Source organism: Drosophila suzukii, chromosome 3 (genome assembly GCF_043229965.1).
Source record: "Drosophila suzukii chromosome 3, CBGP_Dsuzu_IsoJpt1.0, whole genome shotgun sequence".
NCBI classification, from domain to species: Eukaryota; Metazoa; Arthropoda; class Insecta; order Diptera; family Drosophilidae; genus Drosophila; species Drosophila suzukii.
Window position 1 is genome coordinate 86,029,155 of NC_092082.1, and position 19,596 is coordinate 86,048,750.

Sequence of the window (19,596 nt, forward strand, 5' to 3'; positions counted from 1 at the left end):
TTCTTTTTAGTGGATAGTCCTTTATTTTTCCTTGTGTAAACCTGGACATTTTGGGACCTGCTCCCCCTGCCATCCAGAATTTTCCCCCGACCATGTCAGCGATTAATCCAGCCGACTGGCTGCCCCATCAAACCGCTTGTTAGCCTGGATTCGGGTTCGGAATGGACTTGGGAGCCGCCTCATCATCGATTGTGTTATATCGATGGCGTTGCCGGCTTTAGCCTCCGCTTTTGGGGACTCGAACTGGCCCGGAATCTCATTTGCGATTAAGTTCTTATGGCCACTTGGCCACTGTGCGCATTTCGTGGAAAGTTGGCCAGCAGATCTTTATTGTTCGATTGGTTTATTTATAATAATTAGGTGCGCTGTCCCAGCGACTTTGTTTTGCCTGCACGAGAAGAGCTCCTTTACTGGCTTGCATTCGATTTTTGTTGTATTTTTATTTTATTTTATTTTATTTTGTATTTATTTTTCTTGGCTTATCGACCGGTGGCTGGCCCATAAATTCTTTAAGCTCGCACCTTTTTATTGTGCGCACTCACACACGCTGCTGCTATTTTCTGCTGGCTTGGGCTTCCTTCTGCGCAGATTGCAATCGGCGGCTGCGCATGCGCGAGGACCACAGAAAATGCAGGAAAAAAATACAGAAAACCGCCGAGAAATACGGCAACAGAACCTGCACCACCGGGTGGAGCGCGTTCCTTTGGTAAATTGCTCACATTAGCAGGTTGTACGACTTATTAAGTAAGCACAATTTGCGTGGCCGCCGCCCAAAAAAAAAGGAGGAAAAAAAGAAAAACAAGGAGCATCGGATACTGGATACTGGAAATAATGGGCAGCCGTTAAAGGTGGCGACCAGGAGCCGCCTATCCCGACAAGTGATTGTTTTATAATTGCAATCGCAATTGCAGCTTGCCGTTTGCAGTTCGATCCGCTAAATTGGCCCCGAGGTGTATCGCATTGTATCGGATTCGTATGGCATCGTATCGTATCGTACCGCATCCTATCCCTATCCCCCGTTGTTGTGGGCTGGTCGGCGAAATTGGCAATCCATTTGAATGAATAATTGCTCAATTACGAGTAGAGCCACCGCCGAAGCGCCTAACGAGTCACACTTGCTGGGCGGAAAATTGTTTTCGAAATTTGTCTGGCCGCGGTCAGCATGGGTGCAGGTAAAACTTAATTGGAGCGGGCTGAAAAAAATCGCCGACTAAACTGAATGATGACTCTGATCCAGTAAGTAAACACAGAACATTTTTTTAATCTTTGGGAGTTCCTTATGGGTATTTAAGGAGGGAGAAAAGCTCAATAATTTTTTTAAATCCAATATTAAGTAGGCTTTACTACAAGCGAGGTTCATATCAGACCCATTTCAAAAGAAAGAAAGCGTTTTATTATTTAAATAATAAACTATCATATTTTTTGAAGTTTGGGAAAATGGTAGTTCAGTTTTTTCTATAAAGAATTTGTCTGCTTATACTCTGGAAAAATTGTCAAATTTTTAGAATACAATACTAGGTAAGAACTTAAGTTAAGTTTAAGAACTAAGTTTAAGTTATTTAAGGTATAGTGTTTTTAGCCTAAAATTTATCTTCCACGTAAAAGAACAAACGTAATGATTTCCGAAACCCATACAATAATATAAACATGTTTTCTTTTAATTAAGTGATCAAATATCCTGATATTTTATATTGCGAAACTGCTAATTAAATCTGATTGCCTGGCACTCGAACTATAAACTAAGCCATTTTTCCTCGCTGAATCGAAGATAGGGGCATATTTGAATTGAATTTTTATGTGCACACACTTCTCGAACGACAAGCGAATTAAATACGAAATATTTGCGGATCGGGCGATTTAAGCACCCAGATTAGCCAAAGTCAGAAAAGCGCGACAAAAATGGCGCTAAGCCGGCGGAGAGACAATAAGAGGCATAAGATATAGTCGCGGTGGCTGGCTGGCATTAGGGTGAAATCGAGAAATGAAACTGGACCAGTTTAAGCGGAAGCAACCGATGGCCTGTGATGAGGATGGAGCTCTGGAGTCCGAGCTGGAGCTGAATCCTATGCCTTGGAGCTGCATCTTGGATCTGCGACTTCGACTGGGGCCGCTGTCTGCGGGCACGTAAGAAATTTCATACTAATTGGCATAAATACCAAGTGTTGGGGAGAAAGACGTTGCTCGCTTTGGCCCGGCGACACTGACAGACTGACGAACTGACAAACTGACGCAGTGACATTGAGCGACAGAAAAAACAAATATACAGTCGAACTTCCTTAAGTCAAACTATCTTCAAAAAATCAAATTGAACAGAGTATTTTATAATTTAGATAATTTAGAATATAAGATATTTAAACTACAAGCTTTTAGAGGCATGTCACTTTGAAATCGGGTACAAATTGATAGAGTTATACGATTTTTAAATGCACCTCGGGGTCACCTTTTTGCGAGTGATCGAAAACTTGGACATATCTCACATTAAAATGTCTAAAAAAAATCGCATTATTTATTAAAAGGGGTTTTATAATGCCTATTTAAAAAAAAAGTATTATATATTAAAAGGAGTTCTATTACGCCCATTTAAAAACTAAGGTTCTGGGTCACCTTTCAGAAATGTATATATCTTTTGAAATTTGGAAGAGTAAGATAGGAATATTCACTTCTTAGACAAACTGAAGTAGTATTTTAAGATTTCCATCTATTAATTCTTTCTACGAATGCTCCACTGTAAATAAAAACAAAGACTGAGGGGCAAACGCTTGTCGATGAGATCTTCACCTTGGCAATCATTAATCGTCTGCCAGCGACATAATATCGATGATGGAGCTGTGTCTCCAGCGTCTCTCGTCTAAGCCAGTTTTACTTTGTATTTCTTTTTTTATTTTATTTGCTTTGGCTTGGTTTTACTTTGTATTTTGTATTTCCTTCGATCGCTCCGCTAGTTGGCCGCGTGCAATGCTGGAATGCTCATCGAACCAATTGAAATTGCTGTGACAACAATAAAAATTCAACTTTGGGGCCTCTTTTTGCTGCTGTTGCTGCTTGTGCTGCTTGTGTTGCTGCCGTGCAGTGGATGTTGCTGCGGGGCAGCAACAGTTGCTGCTGCCATTGCCGTTGTCGTCGACGTTTTCCCGTCTGGTTGACTGACTGACAATTAGACGTTGCTAAAATGTTGACTGATCAAGCGATTTGTAGCTGTAAATTCATCTCTATTTCGCTCTGCAGAGAGATTTCATGTCTGCTGCTTGGGAATGCGGCTGGTTTTGCTTTTTGTTATCTGCTCGAAACCTCCCAAACTCCCCCCAACACTCTTTTTTATTGCCTTTGTCTGGTGGTGTTCATTGGTTCATTGGTTGTCCTGTCTGGCGGCTACTTGTCGCTGTTAAAATCCAATTAATCGAACAATTTACTTTGCTGCGTTTAGCGATGGTGTTGCTATTGCCCGGTTATCTGGGCACGGGCTTGGATGAGGGATATGGGTGTGGGTTTGGGATCGGGATCGGGATCGGAATGGATATCCATATCCACTGAATAACTCACGGGAATTTGGGTACTGCTCAGATGGGCCTGCATAGCATTATTGATTTGCATAAGGTCACTTTGAATATGCATTTTAAATATATAATTTTTAATTTAAATAAATAATAATATTAATATTATAAACCTTGTTATAAGAATTTATAAGTACCCCTATATTGGCAGAACGTTTATTAAATATTAATATTATAAGAAAAGATAGTTGTATAAAAAAGCTTCAAGAACCTTATAGTACATACAAGGTAAATACAAGTTTTGTTTTCAAATTAGATACTATTGCTATAGTTATAATAAAATATTTCTCATATGCAGTGTCTTTTTTTGAAATTTTGAGCTAAGATTTTAAAATTAAAATCCTTTAAGAATAGAATTAATTAAGAATATTTCATAAATAATAATTGCAAGTACAAACCCCATTAAAATGTATATTAAATTACTAAACCACAAACATGTGTTCACATTTAATAGCTAATTATGCCGCATTGCATACGATCTCTTTCCAGCGATTCCTATTATTTTCACGACCTAACCCTTTCCATTTCGCTAACGATCTGTAAGTGTTAAGACATAAATTACGAACCGCCTGGAACATGACAGCGCTACAAAATGTGGACTCTTTCGAACCGGCCCCCAAAACAAATGGCCGGCCACCCCTTTGGCTGGCATCCAAGCATGATTAGTGTCAATTTTTGTCACTTTAATAGCCTCGTTTATGCGCCTCGAGCCCTTTGGGCTAAAGACGTTCGTTCGACTGCATTAAAAAAGGAAGTGTGCCCTATAAAATAGGCCAAAAAAGGCCACACAACTGCAGCGCGACGTTTTCATTAATAGACGCTCGAATATCAAAGTGAAAAACTTCAGAGTCGAGCCGCTACGCCCGCCCCATTAAACCACAAAATTTATTGCGCCAACTAAAACGAAATCTCGGCGTATATCTGACATCCAAAAAAGGGAACGGGGCATATGGTGAGGTTGGAACTCCCGTTCGGTATCCCAATCCGCGATCCTTAAACACCCGCGGGAACAACTTAATTCAAGTGTTGTCACTTTGTCGACTGAACACAAAATGCTGAAAACGCTGCTCATTAATTTTCAAGTGTAACTTTTATTAGGTATTTAAATGCGTGTGAGCATCAGGCCAATGGCAACATGCCATTATGCCGCATCCCATAAATTCGTCGGGCGGTGCATCTTTTTATGCCACTTCATATATGCCTATGCTGTAGGATTTGGCCACATGTTGCAGTCGCCCCAGCCAGCGTGTCGCACATACTTCAGATTGCATTAGTCGGTTTACACCCCCCGAAAAAAATATATATATGCGATTGGGGGAACATCTCAGGAGGGGGAGGAGAACTCTGGATGGGAAGAACACTTCAGGGGAGCGGAGAGTGATCAATGCCGCCTCATCTGCCCGTTCACAACCCATTGCATTAATAATCCATAACGCCGGGATCGGGGGATAGAGATGGGAGCGTGAGTCGTGTCTAGAATTATTCTAAAAGTGTTCAAAATTGTTTGGAATAATATTCGATGAATGTGTAAAATAAAAAACTTGTAAAGGGAATGACAATTAATATAACAAATCAAAGTTTTAGAACAAACTTTCTATAGTCATCAATGATAAATAGATATTTTATTAGTGTGCATTTCAGAAAATTGGACTTTGAAAAATTTTTAAATGATTTTTGTTGGGTAGTCGTACTAGTTATGATTCTTACATTTTAAAGGTGACTAATATATATTTTTATTTTTATTTATTTTATAGTCTCGAACTATTAGTTCATCTCTAGTTGCCACCCACGGAAGAAAGCATCTGAACTATCCTGGCCTAGTGTCGATAAATCAAGACTCCGAGTGGCTGGAAGCAAACGAGATGAGACACCTCCACTTCACTTCGGAACATGGAGAGTCCCAGTCCCTACTCGAAAGTCGGGTGAAATATTGTCGCTGCTAATGCTGTTAATGAAACAACGTAATTATATATTAGGAGGGGACGCACGGATATATAGAGCACCCTACTTAGGGGAAACTCCGGGTCGCGGAGCACATTAATTATCCGCCGGAGAGCGGAAAAGTGAAAGTGCGGTCGAAAAGAAAATAATACAAGCCAAAAACAAACAGACGGAAAACAAAGACAAATACAAATGTTAGGGGTAAGTGATGTGAATGTGACATAATGTATTAAAAGGATTTTGTGTGTTTTACATAATAACCACAACAAGCGGTTCAAAGAAGCCGACTTGGCTTGACTTTTTAAAGGGTGTGGAAAAAATAAATGCAGTGTTTAGTCCTATTAAGTGAAAGTTGAAAAAATAGCTAGATAAATTATAAGAAAATATTTGCAAATATGATACTGCTTCGATACCATAGCACATAGCACACAGTTAAGAACTAAAAATACGTTAAACTGTTTTATAATATTTTTACTTCCATTTCATATTCATTCTATCGATCTATTTCAGCTATATCTACTGTATAAGCCCCCAAGATGAAGCTGTTGATCGAATTATTCGCAAGTTGAGCAGAACAGTTAGTTGAAAACAGCAGGCGGTCGGAACGCCCCCATCAAAAGGCGGAGGTGTTACGGTTGAACTCATCTGAACTCGAGCGAAAAGTCGACGAGCGTCTGTTTTGTTTTTGCCTTGCGGCGTGTGTCATGCGCTTAGATAACAATGTCATTAATCGTTTGTAATTAATTATCGGCTCTGGTTGGGGCTTTATTTTAAAGTAGTTATTATTATAACGAACTGTCAACACCTACTTATACAGAGATGTGAAGCTGCTGCCCCGCCCTGTTGCCCTGGCTTTTTCCTTCCTTGTTGAAGCTGTCCGTTTAGCATTTTATTAGCATAATCTGGTTGTTTATGGTAGTGTATCATATTTATTTCATTTCTAATTTAAAAGATATTTTTATAATTTATTTATTTTTAAAATGTATAATAACAAAAATATGTATTCCTTAGTTTTCCTTGTTTATTTTAAAGCATTTTCACTACGGTGATTAAGATTTCTTTTAGTTTTATTGAACCTTTCTGTAATAGATTGTGACTTTTAAATGTAAAATACCAAGAAATGGGAAAAATGGCTTATACGGTTCATAATATCCTAGTTTTTTGTGGCGCTGGCTAGCATTTGTTAATGATTTATTTTATTTTTTCCCCCAAACTGCCATCTCTGCCTCCCCATCTCCCATTTGGGTGGTCGGACACTCTGACTGACGGTGGCCCGCCTCGAAAAGTTGAAAACTCGTTTGCCCCACTCCCGGCATGTGTAAATGTATGTTAATTCGTCGATCGTTAAATACGAAAATTTGTTGGTTTTATTGTCAGCTGGGTTTTGGCTTTTTGTCTTTTGCATCTTTAATTGGTTAACCATATGGTTTCGATCTGATTTGTTAGCGTTAACCTGTAACTTGGCTTTGGCTTCTTGTGTGGGGTTGTTAAATTAGCGTTTATCAGACGGACATTAAGGCTTAATTGCGGCTTATCGTTGGCTGTAGCAAGTTGGCTACAGAAAAACAATTTTCTTAGTTTTATGGGAATTGAGTTGGTTTTGGCTTAATACTGCTACACTTTCGTTTCTTCTAAGTGGAAAAGCAAACATCAATTGCACTACTTTGTTGCAGAAAATCATCAACTTGGCCAACACTTGGCATTTGTTTCGGTTTCTCCTCCCCCATTTTAAGAAAACATTGGCACAATTGGAATTTAATGGAGTCAATTTGGTGCTTGGTGATGCATAAACTGGCCAAAACCAATGGATTGGTGTGAGTTCTGTTGAATGCAAAGAGATCCAGAAGTCACAATGAAAACGGAATGCTGAAGATGCTACTGCACAGAGAAAATAATCTTAAATTTTACACAGTAAATACTATTTAAAAGAGGTATATTTTGTAATTCTAACATTTATGATTTTAAACTAAAAATCCTTACTGATGTATTTTTACTTTCAACGACCTTAATCTTAGTATTTAATGATGTGATATATGGATATACTATTGGTATATTACTGTCGATTGCAACCTGAGGACTACTATTATAAATCTATGGAAAACGTTTGTGGAATGTTGGAATATTATAGAAAGCTGTTTACAAAGATGGAGAATTATAATTAAAGACTTTTTCTGGATAGCAATCTTTCGAATCATTTTTTTTCTCAGTGTGATGTGGCTGAATGTTGCTCCTGTTGCTGATGTTGCTCCTGCGGATGTTGCTGCTGCTGGCCGCTAACAATGCAGATCAAGAGATGAGCGCGTCCATTTCGGTCTGCGGATCGGCCATTGTTCCATTTGGCATGTTGTTTTAGGAGTTCGCTAAAAAGACAAATGTGGTGTGCGGATGCGGATTCGGATGCGGGGGAGTGGGCTGAGTTTCGGTTAGTAAGCCGGCCAGCCAGCGCGTGTTAGTTCCACTCGTTAAGGATTTACGAGCAATTTTTATCACTTTGAGGATCGCTGACAAATCCGGCAACAACAGCAGCAGGCCAGCAGCAGCAGCAACAGCAACTGCAACAGCAACAGCAACAATGCAATGCAACATGCGCATAATAATGGCAAGTTGTCCGGCAGTACACACAGATATATGGTACATATGGCCCATACAGTGGACAGTGGATATATGCTATATGCTATGAGCCATGAGACAGGAAGCGCACTCGGCTGTCTCGGCCAAAAGTGGCCAATAAAACCCCAGCGACGATGTCACCAAGCAGCAGCAGCAACAATTGCATTGCAGCAGCAACTGTTGCTGTTGCAGCGGGCAGAAGTTGCGGCAACGATGACGACGAATTATAGCAAAGTAATCGCAGTGGACTCTGCAGTCGCAACTGCAGCCTTTGTCCACTTTTATCATACCCTTTCAAAGGATAATCCAAAAAAAGGTCCTGGTAAGAAGCATGGAAAATATATATTAAGAAGCCAAATAAAAATGTTTAAGAAAATCCTTATTTTCATTTATATCCCAACAATAATACATGCTTTGATTATTTAAGATAACACATTTTAACACCAAAACAGCCCATCTTTTAAATTGTGTGGTATTTTCAATGTAAGTTTAAAGAAGATGTTTTGATACCTTTGTAGTTCAAGTCGAAAATAAAATCCTTTTATATATTCTATAAATTTTCTAAAGAGTATCCAAAATTTTCCCTGCATTTCTTCCTTCTTTGCCTTTACTTATTTATTTCGCATCTTTCTTTTCTTTGGTTTTTTTTACATTTTCCTTGGCCAATATCGTTGGCGGCTTTTGGCGTTGATTTCCCTTCCAATTTATGTGACATATTGATTTTAAATTGATGATAGTCTATTTTGCGTTGGCCAGCCATCCGGAGAGGCGAACAAAGCCGAACGAAACCAATTTATTTTAGCCATTTTAAATTGGCATTTTTGCCGGGTACGCAGCATTCGCTGCATTTGGCCAATGGGTTCGAGCCGGGCTCATATATGACTTCATCAGCGGTTTATTGTCGAGGCAGACGAGCTGGCTTTCTGGCTGGGAAAATGCCACTGGGCAGAGTTCCCTGCTGCTGCTGCTGCTCCATTCATAGGTGCGCATTTAAATGCAAATTTAATTCAATTAATGATGCATCAAATGCAGCCAATGCCTAATTGCCATGCGATGATCGTCGTCAGTGGCTGTTCCCTGTCTGCCGTCTCCTGTTTTTTTCATTTTATTTATTTTTATTTTTTCTATTGCCCATCCTGAAGGATTCGCTGCAGCTGCCGTTTGACAATATTGATGATTTAGTAGTTGCTGCCGTTTTGTTGTCGTGTCTGTGGCACCATAGGCGTAATTAGACAAGCATTGTGCAAAAGCGTTAATTAAAAACCGCAAAAAGACACAGCAGCCGCAGTGGCAGTTGCCATTTTTCCACCGAGTATTGACTGCCAGCTGCGCCAGCGCCATGACTCCAATCTCACACTTGGAAATATATTTCCACAAGTCATTAAACTTAAGAAGCTAACTATTAATTTGGAATGAATTAAGTCAGAGACACACTAAAACAAACATTATTTTACTGATTCCGAAATTGAGAATCTACTCATTTAATGAAAATGTCTTTATCTATTTTATTTTAATATTTTTAAGGATTCAAAAACTGAAGCAATAATACTTTTTTTAATGAACAAGAAAAAATTCAAAAAGGAATAAATAATAAAAATTGTTTTTTGGAAAATGTATAATTTCCTGAGCAGTAAAGACTCTTGAATGATAATACGATTTTAAGAAAAATATATAATTTCATGGTTAAACAAGCAGTTTTGAATCAAATCAGGAACGGTTGTTTTAAATCTTTCCAAAAATATTTTGTAAAAGCCATAAAACTTTTTGAAAAACATTGAATTCTTAAAAATAAATAATTTGTGATTACAAAACTGGTTTACCAAAATAAATACATTTTCGGAGTATTAAATACGTTTAAAATATAGCATGAGTTTATGAAAGTATCAGTTCGGCCTATGTTCTCTTTTTCTCAAATCCAGGATAGTTTCTTAATATTATAAATGGGTTTTTATATTCCCAGTGTCGATTCCGTAATGAGCTCGAGCATCGATTGCGTAAGTTCTCCGCGGATGCATCTGCTGTTCCCTGTCCCAAGATCCGAGTTGCCTGTCCCCAGGTCCTCGAGTCCCATTAAATAGCCAAGTACTCAACAGCGGGTTGGCGCTGCTGCAATCAGCTAATAATTTCCTTTTAAATGATCTCGCTTCGAACTGCGATGCTGCATGAATGGAGGCTCCATCTTCATGCGTATTTATGAGCCCAGCGATTCCTGTTCGCTGTCCGCCCAGCATTACTTTGGTTTTTCGATTGATTTTGACGCCAAGCGGTGGCGTTAAGGGGAGCTAAATGGGGTTTTGAAGAGCATATGGGAAGTGTTTATATATCTCTAAAAGGGGTCGGGCTGAGGTGTAAACGTATATCGTAAATTCTTAATCGCTTCTTTTATAATATTGCTGAAGCTGCTATAAATATTAAGGGTAAAAATGGTATACAAATAAAAGTTATGGGTGCATTTTTCTTATATTACGTAAGTAATCTCAACTTTAGTGTATAAGAATATTAAGCCCATTTCTTTTATATTAAATTAAAAGTTAGGAATAAGAAGTAATACCTATATTCAAATTTTGAAAAGTATTTCGAGTTTTGCGTCAAACATTATCAGCCTTTATAATATCAGAAAACAAGAAAGTAAGTTTTCACATTTTTCAAGTTGCAAGTACATAAGAAATAAATTAAGATCGCATAAATCTTGTCAGGATGATAAGTTCTTTGAATTTGTCCAAGATTGCTGGCAAGCTTTTGCTTTCCCGTACTCCAGCGATCCAATCCCATTGGTCTCGTGATCAGAAGACCATGCCGGTGTACGATTACCGCTGTCAGAATCCCCCAAAATGGGGTTACTCCGCCTTCGGAAGGGATCAGAAGACCTGGGGCGAGTGGACCTGTGCCAGGTTGGATGACCTTTTGAACTGGGGTCGCAAGGGATCGCTGTGGCCCATGACCTTTGGCCTGGCCTGCTGCGCCGTGGAAATGATGCACATCGCAGCCCCTCGATATGATATGGATCGCTTTGGAGTGGTTTTCCGGGCCTCTCCCCGCCAGTCGGACGTACTGATTGTGGCCGGAACTTTGACCAACAAGATGGCACCGGCTTTTCGGAAGGTATATGACCAGATGCCCGAACCAAGATGGGTCATTTCCATGGGAAGTTGCGCCAATGGCGGTGGGTACTATCATTATTCCTATTCGGTAGTTCGCGGTTGCGATCGGATTGTTCCGGTGGATATATATGTGCCCGGATGTCCGCCGACCGCTGAGGCTTTAATGTATGGAATCCTGCAGCTGCAGAAGAAGGTCAAGCGCATGAGGACTCTGCAGATGTGGTACCGGAAGTGAGGAACTAGTTTATAAAGAGTTAAGTAAATAAAATGCTAGAAAGCTGATCTACCAATAAACATAACTATGTTAATACCTTGCCATATTTTAATTGGGTAAAAGTATATTAACATTTTATACTTTTACATATAATATAAAAAAGGAAAGCCTTGATTATAAATTCTTTTAGAGTGCTGTAATTCTTAGCAAAAGTAAAGGTCTCAAAGTTATGGTCAAAATTGATCCTAACCTAAGCCGATCTGCTTGACCAAAAACAAAGTCAAAGAGTTAAGCGCATCAGTTCCAGCATCTCCAGTAAATCCTCAGTTCAAAAAGTGGCTTAGTCAGCGAAATAGGGCTCGTGCTCACCTGCACTTGAAGACCTACGAGGATCGCTTTCAGATCCCTAAAAGGATCTCCAGAAAGAGTACTGCAGACAATGTCCACAGACAATAAACACTTCTGGCGGCACTCACACTCAAGTGTCGATGAAATATGAAGGGTTCTTGAAACATATGAAAGGATTTCGTTGTTTCTAATTTTTTTCTCGAACAAAAACCTAAAATCCTTTTTGCGAATCTGCCGACACCGAGCACTTGAACTTGGTGGGAACATCATTAAATCCTCGCTCGAGTGCGGCGAGTGCATTAAATTGTGGGACAACTATCGCATTAGTGTAATCCCTGTGCGACACACCCACAAAACTAGGAGAAATTTTTGGGCTGAATGGGATGCTCTCGAGACTGAAAGACATGAATGAAGGACCTGCCCATTCATTGAGTCTGTGCCAAAGAAAAGGACCTGCACACTCGAAATATCGAGACAAAAGCGCAGCAGGCAGCCCGCTGATCTTTTGGGATCCTGGGAATCCGTACGTGACTCGGACAATTCCAGCGAATAAGAATGGCTGCGTGGAAAAATTAACTTGTCTCAATCGCACAGCAATAAAAATTAATAACAAAGCCACTGGCAACATGTTTGCCTCCATTGTGCAGGCATTAAATAAATTTAACAGCTCAATGACTTGTCGAAAGGTGCAGGGAGAATCCCAAGACTCCTCAGTATCGGAATCAGTGGAGCGTTCGCGGCCAGGCAACCATATCTTAATTAGCGGACCCCGGCCTACATTAACCTTAATTTTTGCTCTTTTTTATTTTACCGATTTCTGCTTAATTGCGGCGCCGAGGCGCCAACGAAAAAGCTTCGCAATTACACACAGAAAATATTGTCCTTGCTTGATTTTATCAACAATATTAAAACATTTTTGTAGATTTTTTAAGTACCTATGATATGTATTAAACGTTATAACTTGTCAGAATATTTGTGTAATCATTTCTTAAATATGGAACGTAGTGTGCTGATATGTTAAAGAAATTATGTCATATTTAATCGAACCTCTGTTTTTACCTCTCACCCGTAACAATTGGTTTGAGTATATAATTATTTTTATTTTATATATGTATATTAATAATTAAATGGTTATAGTATATTTTCTTAATATTTTCAGTGCACTTATAGGGGCTTTTTCACTGCAACTTTCAGTGGAGTGTCCAGCGGCGCATGCTCAGGATTTGCACTTGAGTGAAAATCTGGTAATCTGGGGCCGGGGTTACGACCACCGAGGTGGGTCCTACCTGCAGATCCGCAGCTCGTCAGCGATTGTAACCCCCTTTTCTGGCCAGAGGGTTCCCGAGGGCAATGTTCCACGGGTCATAAATTCTATGTCTGACAATTTCGGGCAGAAATGCCCAACGAATTGTGTGTGTTTAACACCTAATCGCCCGTAATGCTCTCTAACCGATTGTGAGGTCCTCCAAAAATCTGACTCGCCGCCAAAATGGGCCCAGCAATAAATCCAAGAAAAGCAGCATCTAGTTTTCATTCATTCATTCATCCAGTCCCTCAGTGTGGCACTCATTCATTCATGGCCTCATAATGAAATTGTTGGATATGTCTTCCTAAGTTCTTTCTTATTTTATTTGAGCATTGTGCTCGGACGGAGATTTATGTTCATGAATGTAAATGCCTTCTTCAAATCTTTTTTATTGGCATTATGCGGAATTGATTTGTTGCCTCGTTGGACTCTTTCATAAAATTATTATCACACCTTGGGCATTCGGACCTGAATCTGATCTGCTTTCTTCTCGGGGAGAATTATTAAGCTGATTTTAATTGCGTTCCGTGCGTTTGGCTGCTTTGATCGGGTATCGTAAATCTAATTTAGTGTTCTTCGGAATACGTATACAAATCGAAATTTAGACGTTTTCTAATTATGCAACGAACGTTCTTCTTCTTCGCCTTCTGAGTGGGGCGATGTTTTGTGTCTTGTTTTCGATCGGATTTGATTGAAATTTATCGCCAATGCATTGACTACAGATCCGTAATCTCTTCTCTAGGGCGTTGTCCATGAATTTGTGTCCGTCGGATATGGCTTACATAAATATCTTGGCCCTGAATCGGTGTTGGCCGCCAATTTCTGTCTCATGTTATGGGAAGTCGTCAGCGCGTTAATCCGTTATGGATACTTTACAAAGCCATAACGATAGGATCTTGATATTAGTTTCTCTGTGCTTGTCTGGTTCCCCCTGCGATCATTTGTAAAATAAAAGTGAAAATTTGTTATTTGTTGCACTCGGTTTGTCGGTGTTTCCAGCGATAAAAATCTTGATTTATATTATGAGTGTGGTTTATATAAGATCAGTGAGATTTAAGACTAAACTACTAATAATGTGAAAACGTTTACCTTTGGTGTTTACAGGTTCAAAGTCGCTATGGAATAAGTAAACAGATTATTTTATAATTACTTAAAATTATTTAGTTAATTTTATAATGAGGTAAACATTTCTGTTTGTATATAAAAGTGAAATCATAATCATTGCTGGTTATAAACAATTTTGTAAACGTTTAAAGAAATTACTTAACTCAAAGTTGACTAATGATCAATATTTTGGAACCCCCTTCTGAGTTCGGTTTTAACGATTTTACCTCTTCGTAATGATCCTGCTGGCCATCGTCATCAGTGTGTTGGCCCAAATTAGTCGCCAAGCTGCCAAAACGTTTAGTACGCAGCTCTCACCAGAGAGTTTCAGTTTCTTTCCCCGCCAATTGTCCATTTGTCATGCGGACAATAAGGTTGACATACATTCGGCCAGGTCCTTTGTTTTTGCAAGCCCAAGTCACAGACCCAAAACCCGAACCCAAAGCAACTTTGGGTTCATTTTCGGGGGGACAGGTCTGAATTGCGCAATAAAACAAGAGTCGCCAAGGAATTGAGGAGGAGAATCCATCATTAATAAGCCCTAAAGTGGCTGCCCGATGGCCGCTCCAGGCGGGCAATAAAAACAATGGCCAAAATGGGCAATGAGCGGCCAACGCACAGCAGCGGCAAAATGTGCACTTGTTGATCTTGTTGTAGTTGATAATGCACTGAAAGAAATATATTGTAATTATCATTTTTTATCCGAAAAATATATATGTGCTTAAAAATAAAAATATTACAAACCATCCCGTTCTTTTAAATCAATACGTTATCATAAATACTCCCACTGATTAGTTCATACTAAAATTTGAGATAATATTGATAAATAATTTAAAATATTACATATCTTATACTAACAAGTTCTGTAGAATTAATTAGTAAATATATTCCTCTTATTTGTATTCTTAGAAATACTTAAATGGAGACATGCTGTTCGAATATAAACACTATTATTACATTTTAAAAAGTTTACAAAATGTGAAGGACGTGAAGAATAAATATTCAATTGCAACATAAATTCATTTTGAATTAATTATTTTTCTCAGTGAACATCTGTTGCTGTTGCAGCTTGCAAACAAGCGAGCAGCAAAAAGCTGCAACAGGAGGCAAACTGAAGGAGGAAAAAGCCAAACCGCTTTAGACCATTTAAGGCAACGCAATTAATTATTTTTTAACTGTTTTGTCATTTCGGAATGCAGCAAGCAGCCATCGTTGGCCATCGATTGGTATTGGTAATGGTATTGGTATTGGGCCTCCTCTTCTGGCTCCCGGCTCTCAGCCTTTTTACCAGTTTCCTTTGGGCCTTCCTGCTGTTTTTAAAGGACTTTGACATGGCCGCAGCTTTCGCTCGTTTGATCGCTTGATCGGTTGATCGATTGATTGCTGCAACCTGCAACCTGCAACGAGCAACGTGCAACCTGCAATGGGGCAAAAAATGTGCCGAGATTGTAAAACGCGTCTGTAACAAGCCGTTGCGTTAATTTGCCGCTGCCGATTGGCTACCGAAATAAAAAATAAAATAAAATAAGTGCCACAGCGGACATCTCAGATCTCAACGAAAATAGAAAGTTTTCGTTTTTTTTTCGTTATAATTTTTTTTGGTATGGTGGGAAGGCGAGTCGAATAATATGCAAAATGCTGAGTATATATAACAAATTAAATATTAAATAACCAGTTGGCTGGGGCCTGTGTGTGCCGTGTGCTCGTGGCCGGGCAATAAAGACAATAAAAATTCATACATTTTTCAAGCAACCTCGAACAAGTTGTTGGCCGCCTGGCCGGGCTTATTTGCTTTGTCTGTTTTGATTATAAAAAGCATTCAGCTTTAATTTGTCAATTTCTTAATTGGCGTTTCGTACGTTCCACATGGCAATAGCCGTCTCTTTCGATATATCTTTTGCCGTCTCTTTCGCACTCTTCGAAGACCCCCACACACACTCAGACACTAACCAACACATTGTGATAGAAGAATTTTAACAAGCTTCGGTGTTTTGGAATTTCGTACGTGAAGAATCCAAAAATGTTTTACGCAATTAAAGAATCTGATAAAATGTCTACAAGCGAGGATGCCACAGAACAAAAAAAGACCGAAGACAGACCCCGATCCTCCCGATTTCGCCAGACTTCAGCGCATATCGATCACTTGTCCGTCGGTAAATATGACAAATTTCGAGGAACCACCAGCACCATCAGCACTTTCCAACAAAAAATACAAAAAAAAAGAGGCAAAATCAGAAGCGAATGCACATCAATATCAGATGTCGTGTATCTGGGCTGCATCTGTATCTGTATCTCAGTTTTGTTGTGGCACAAACCAATTAAGCCGAGATTAATTGGCCATGTCAAGTGGCGTAATCGAGCGCGAACACAGGTTTGACATTTCATAATTATTTCAACTGCCTCGGCTGCTCCGACGCTCTATAGAGTATACCAATCTGGTCCCGTCTCTCATGATCGATCAATCTGTATCTGTATCTTTTTGTATTTCTGTATTTTCAGCGAGTGAGTGAGTGCGCCTGAGATGCTTTTTGATAGATAGATACACGCGTACCTACGGGTTTTGTTTTGTATAATTGTTTGTTTTGATATGTTGATTTCAGGCGATAGCCGCATGGGGCCACTTTGGATTATTGATATTTTTATGTAATTATGTTGTCAGGTGGGTTCGGTTTAGGGTTTTCTGGAAATGCCAGAAGATTTTACTCCGATTGTAGTTCGTTTGGGGGCACAAAATGTTAATGGATTTGCCTGCTAATTATTTGTTATCCATTGATCAGGTATTTTTTTTGGGCTTGGGAACTAAATTTAGTACTTGTTACTGTGCGGTGCAATTATGCTGAACTTTGAAAAATAAATCACGACTATGTTTTTTTTTTATAAGTTAAATGTAAATTTTTTTTGTATTTAAATAAAGCTCCCACCATTTTGCTTCTTTCTAAATTAACCAATCTTATTGACTTCTTTAGATCTTTTCATGAACCTGTTGATCTTTAAGCTTACTCTACTTAACGATCAGAACTTTCCATCTTTCTGCCAACTTTAGCATTCTTTTGCAGACCCGTTGATCTTCCACCTCTCAACTGATCATCAATCTGCGAAGATCTATAGCATGCAGAATTGTCTCTGTCTTTTTATTGTCGCATTCAATCTGATCGCCTTGGAACCACTTTGTTACCAGGGTTCAAACTTTCTCTGGGCCACTGCCACTCCGCACCCAGTTTTATCACCTATCGGCCATCGCTCATCCCGTCCTATCCAATCCTATCCAATCCACACCCACTCGAGCACTCGAGGCACCATTCCACATCCCTCCTGCTCATTTTGCCGCTAATTTGACAACAATTTACTGTAATCACAATCGATTCGTGTTTGCCAATTTTTTAATTGTTTTCAATCCTCTTTTCTTTGGCCAGCCCCAAGGCCCGAAGGCAACTGCCGTCCTCACCAGACACACGATCGAGTAATTTACGATGGCCTCATGGTGATTGGGTTCGCCGGCACAGCGCATGACACCCAAACCGAGGCCCAAGCCCAAACTCGGGGAAGTGAAACAAACCTAAACCCTATATAACCAAGCAAAAACCCATACCGAGCTAAACAAACGAACTCCATTAGCAGATCTTTACTGGGCCTCTTTGTGGTTAGTTCGTGCGAACTTCTAGGAATTATGTTGTTCCAATTAAAATAAAAATTAAAATAAAAGAAGACAAAACAAAAGGCAGCCCACAGTCGACACTTGGGCCCCCTTTTCCTGTCGTTGTATCGATTTGTGAAATGGTCGTCGATGGGCTGGCTCTCGCCCAGACACTCGGAAAAAATATATGTATAGTTAGGGGATATATATTTAACATGGGAACAAAAAAATACTTCCATCAAGGGTATGTTATTGTATTTTATATCACATCTTGATTTCTTAATACTACCATTTTAATTAAGGACCTTAAGAACGCAATAATATATTATCCTAACAAGAAATTTAAATGTAAATTATAATATATTATATATTATATTATTTTTATATTATAGAAATATTATTGTAGTTAGAAGATTTTTATTATTTTGACTTACAACTTTGTTTGATATTATTTTCTCAACCACTTTTTCCCCCAGTGCATTAAGGGAGGTGAGGTGTGGAAAGTGTACTGGCGCTGGCTGATTTCCATTTAACCTGCTGCACCGGGGACACAAGGACCGAAAGACCGAGGACCCAAAGACCCAAAGACTGCAGCTGCACCTCGTGGATGCGGCTTGATTTCTTCGCGCACGATACGAATCGTGGTTGCCTTAAAACGACTTTAATATGTAAATTCGATTTCGGAAGCCAAAGTAATTAATACTAGAATGCAGCCCCGATCCAGAGGCAGACTGAATTTAAAATTAATCCAAACAAACGGATAAGAGGTACCCGGTACCCAAAGGCAGCAGAAATGTTAATTTGCCTCGTCTGCGTTTCTTCTGGGTCCCCAGGAAGCTACATTCTTACGATCGGAGGTGAGAATATTTCTCAACATTGCGTCGATTATGCCGGATATTTATGTGCTGGTCAAGGGATTTCTTTTGGCCCCTTCTTGGGGCCATTCAAATAAAAATTATGCTTGACATATTGGTATAAGTTTTGCTTTTAATTATGAATGACATTCTCTATGGGCTATCGTGTGGGTTCTTTGGTTCTATAGGGCCCTGCTGTGAAACCAGAGCTCTTCTTGGGTTCCAGTTTTTTTTTTGAGATAAAGATAAAGATCTCGATCTCCTCTCGCAGTGAGACAAAACACACACATACGAATAATGAAACTCATTGATGTAGGTAAATTATCGCTCTGTTCTTAACGTCGTGTTTTCGTGTTTTTTAATTGGACTTTGGGAATTTAGTGAAAAATGCTAATTAGTTAAAGGGTTTTTTACATTTTCTTCTTTGGTCGTTTTTGAGCTCGTTGGGATTGCATTTCATTGATAATATAGGAAACTCAACGAGCGGATTCCCCGAGATTTACGCTGATGTCTCTTGACTCTTTTGACTCGCCTTCAACCATTTCTCTACTATCTATAAAATTAGATTAGCAGTTAATTGGTTAATGTGCAGCCAGCAACGTTTGTTAATTGATTCTCGGAAAACCCAACGAGGAAATCAAGAGAGAGGGCCTAAAGAACAGAATCTGGTTTTAATTAACAACTATTTAGGTGCTGGAGCTACCGACTCTCGCCTGTTGCGTGTTTCCCTGATTTGGTAACATTTGTGATTTGATATATTGGATTGTATATCATTCTCTGATACTCCAATTTTTTTAAAGCTTCCATATGCGTGCACAGTAGCCCAAAGTTATTTTTTTGGGCTTTCGGTTCCAGAGAACTTTCGGCTTTTGTCCCACTAATTGGTTTTATGGGTTCGCCTTTGGGTCTGGGTCCGTCACTCTTCGCCGGTCA

The 19,596-nt window shown here is 39.4% G+C and overlaps 1 protein-coding gene across 1 annotated transcript; it reads left to right on the top strand.

The window, feature by feature from the left end:
• Positions 1-10,733: 10,733 nt before the first annotated feature.
• Positions 10,734-11,492, top strand: ND-20L (NADH dehydrogenase (ubiquinone) 20 kDa subunit-like). The gene has a single exon (XM_036818627.3). The coding sequence runs from the start codon at positions 10,800-10,802 to the stop codon at positions 11,436-11,438; it is 639 nt and encodes a 212-aa protein (XP_036674522.3). The 5' UTR covers positions 10,734-10,799; the 3' UTR covers positions 11,439-11,492.
• Positions 11,493-19,596: the final 8,104 nt, after the last annotated feature.

Excerpts from the sequence above, each read along its gene's own strand:
- ND-20L (XM_036818627.3), top strand. The coding sequence starts at position 10,800 with ATGATAAGTTCTTTGAATTTGTCCAAGATTGCTGGCAAGCTTTTGCTT.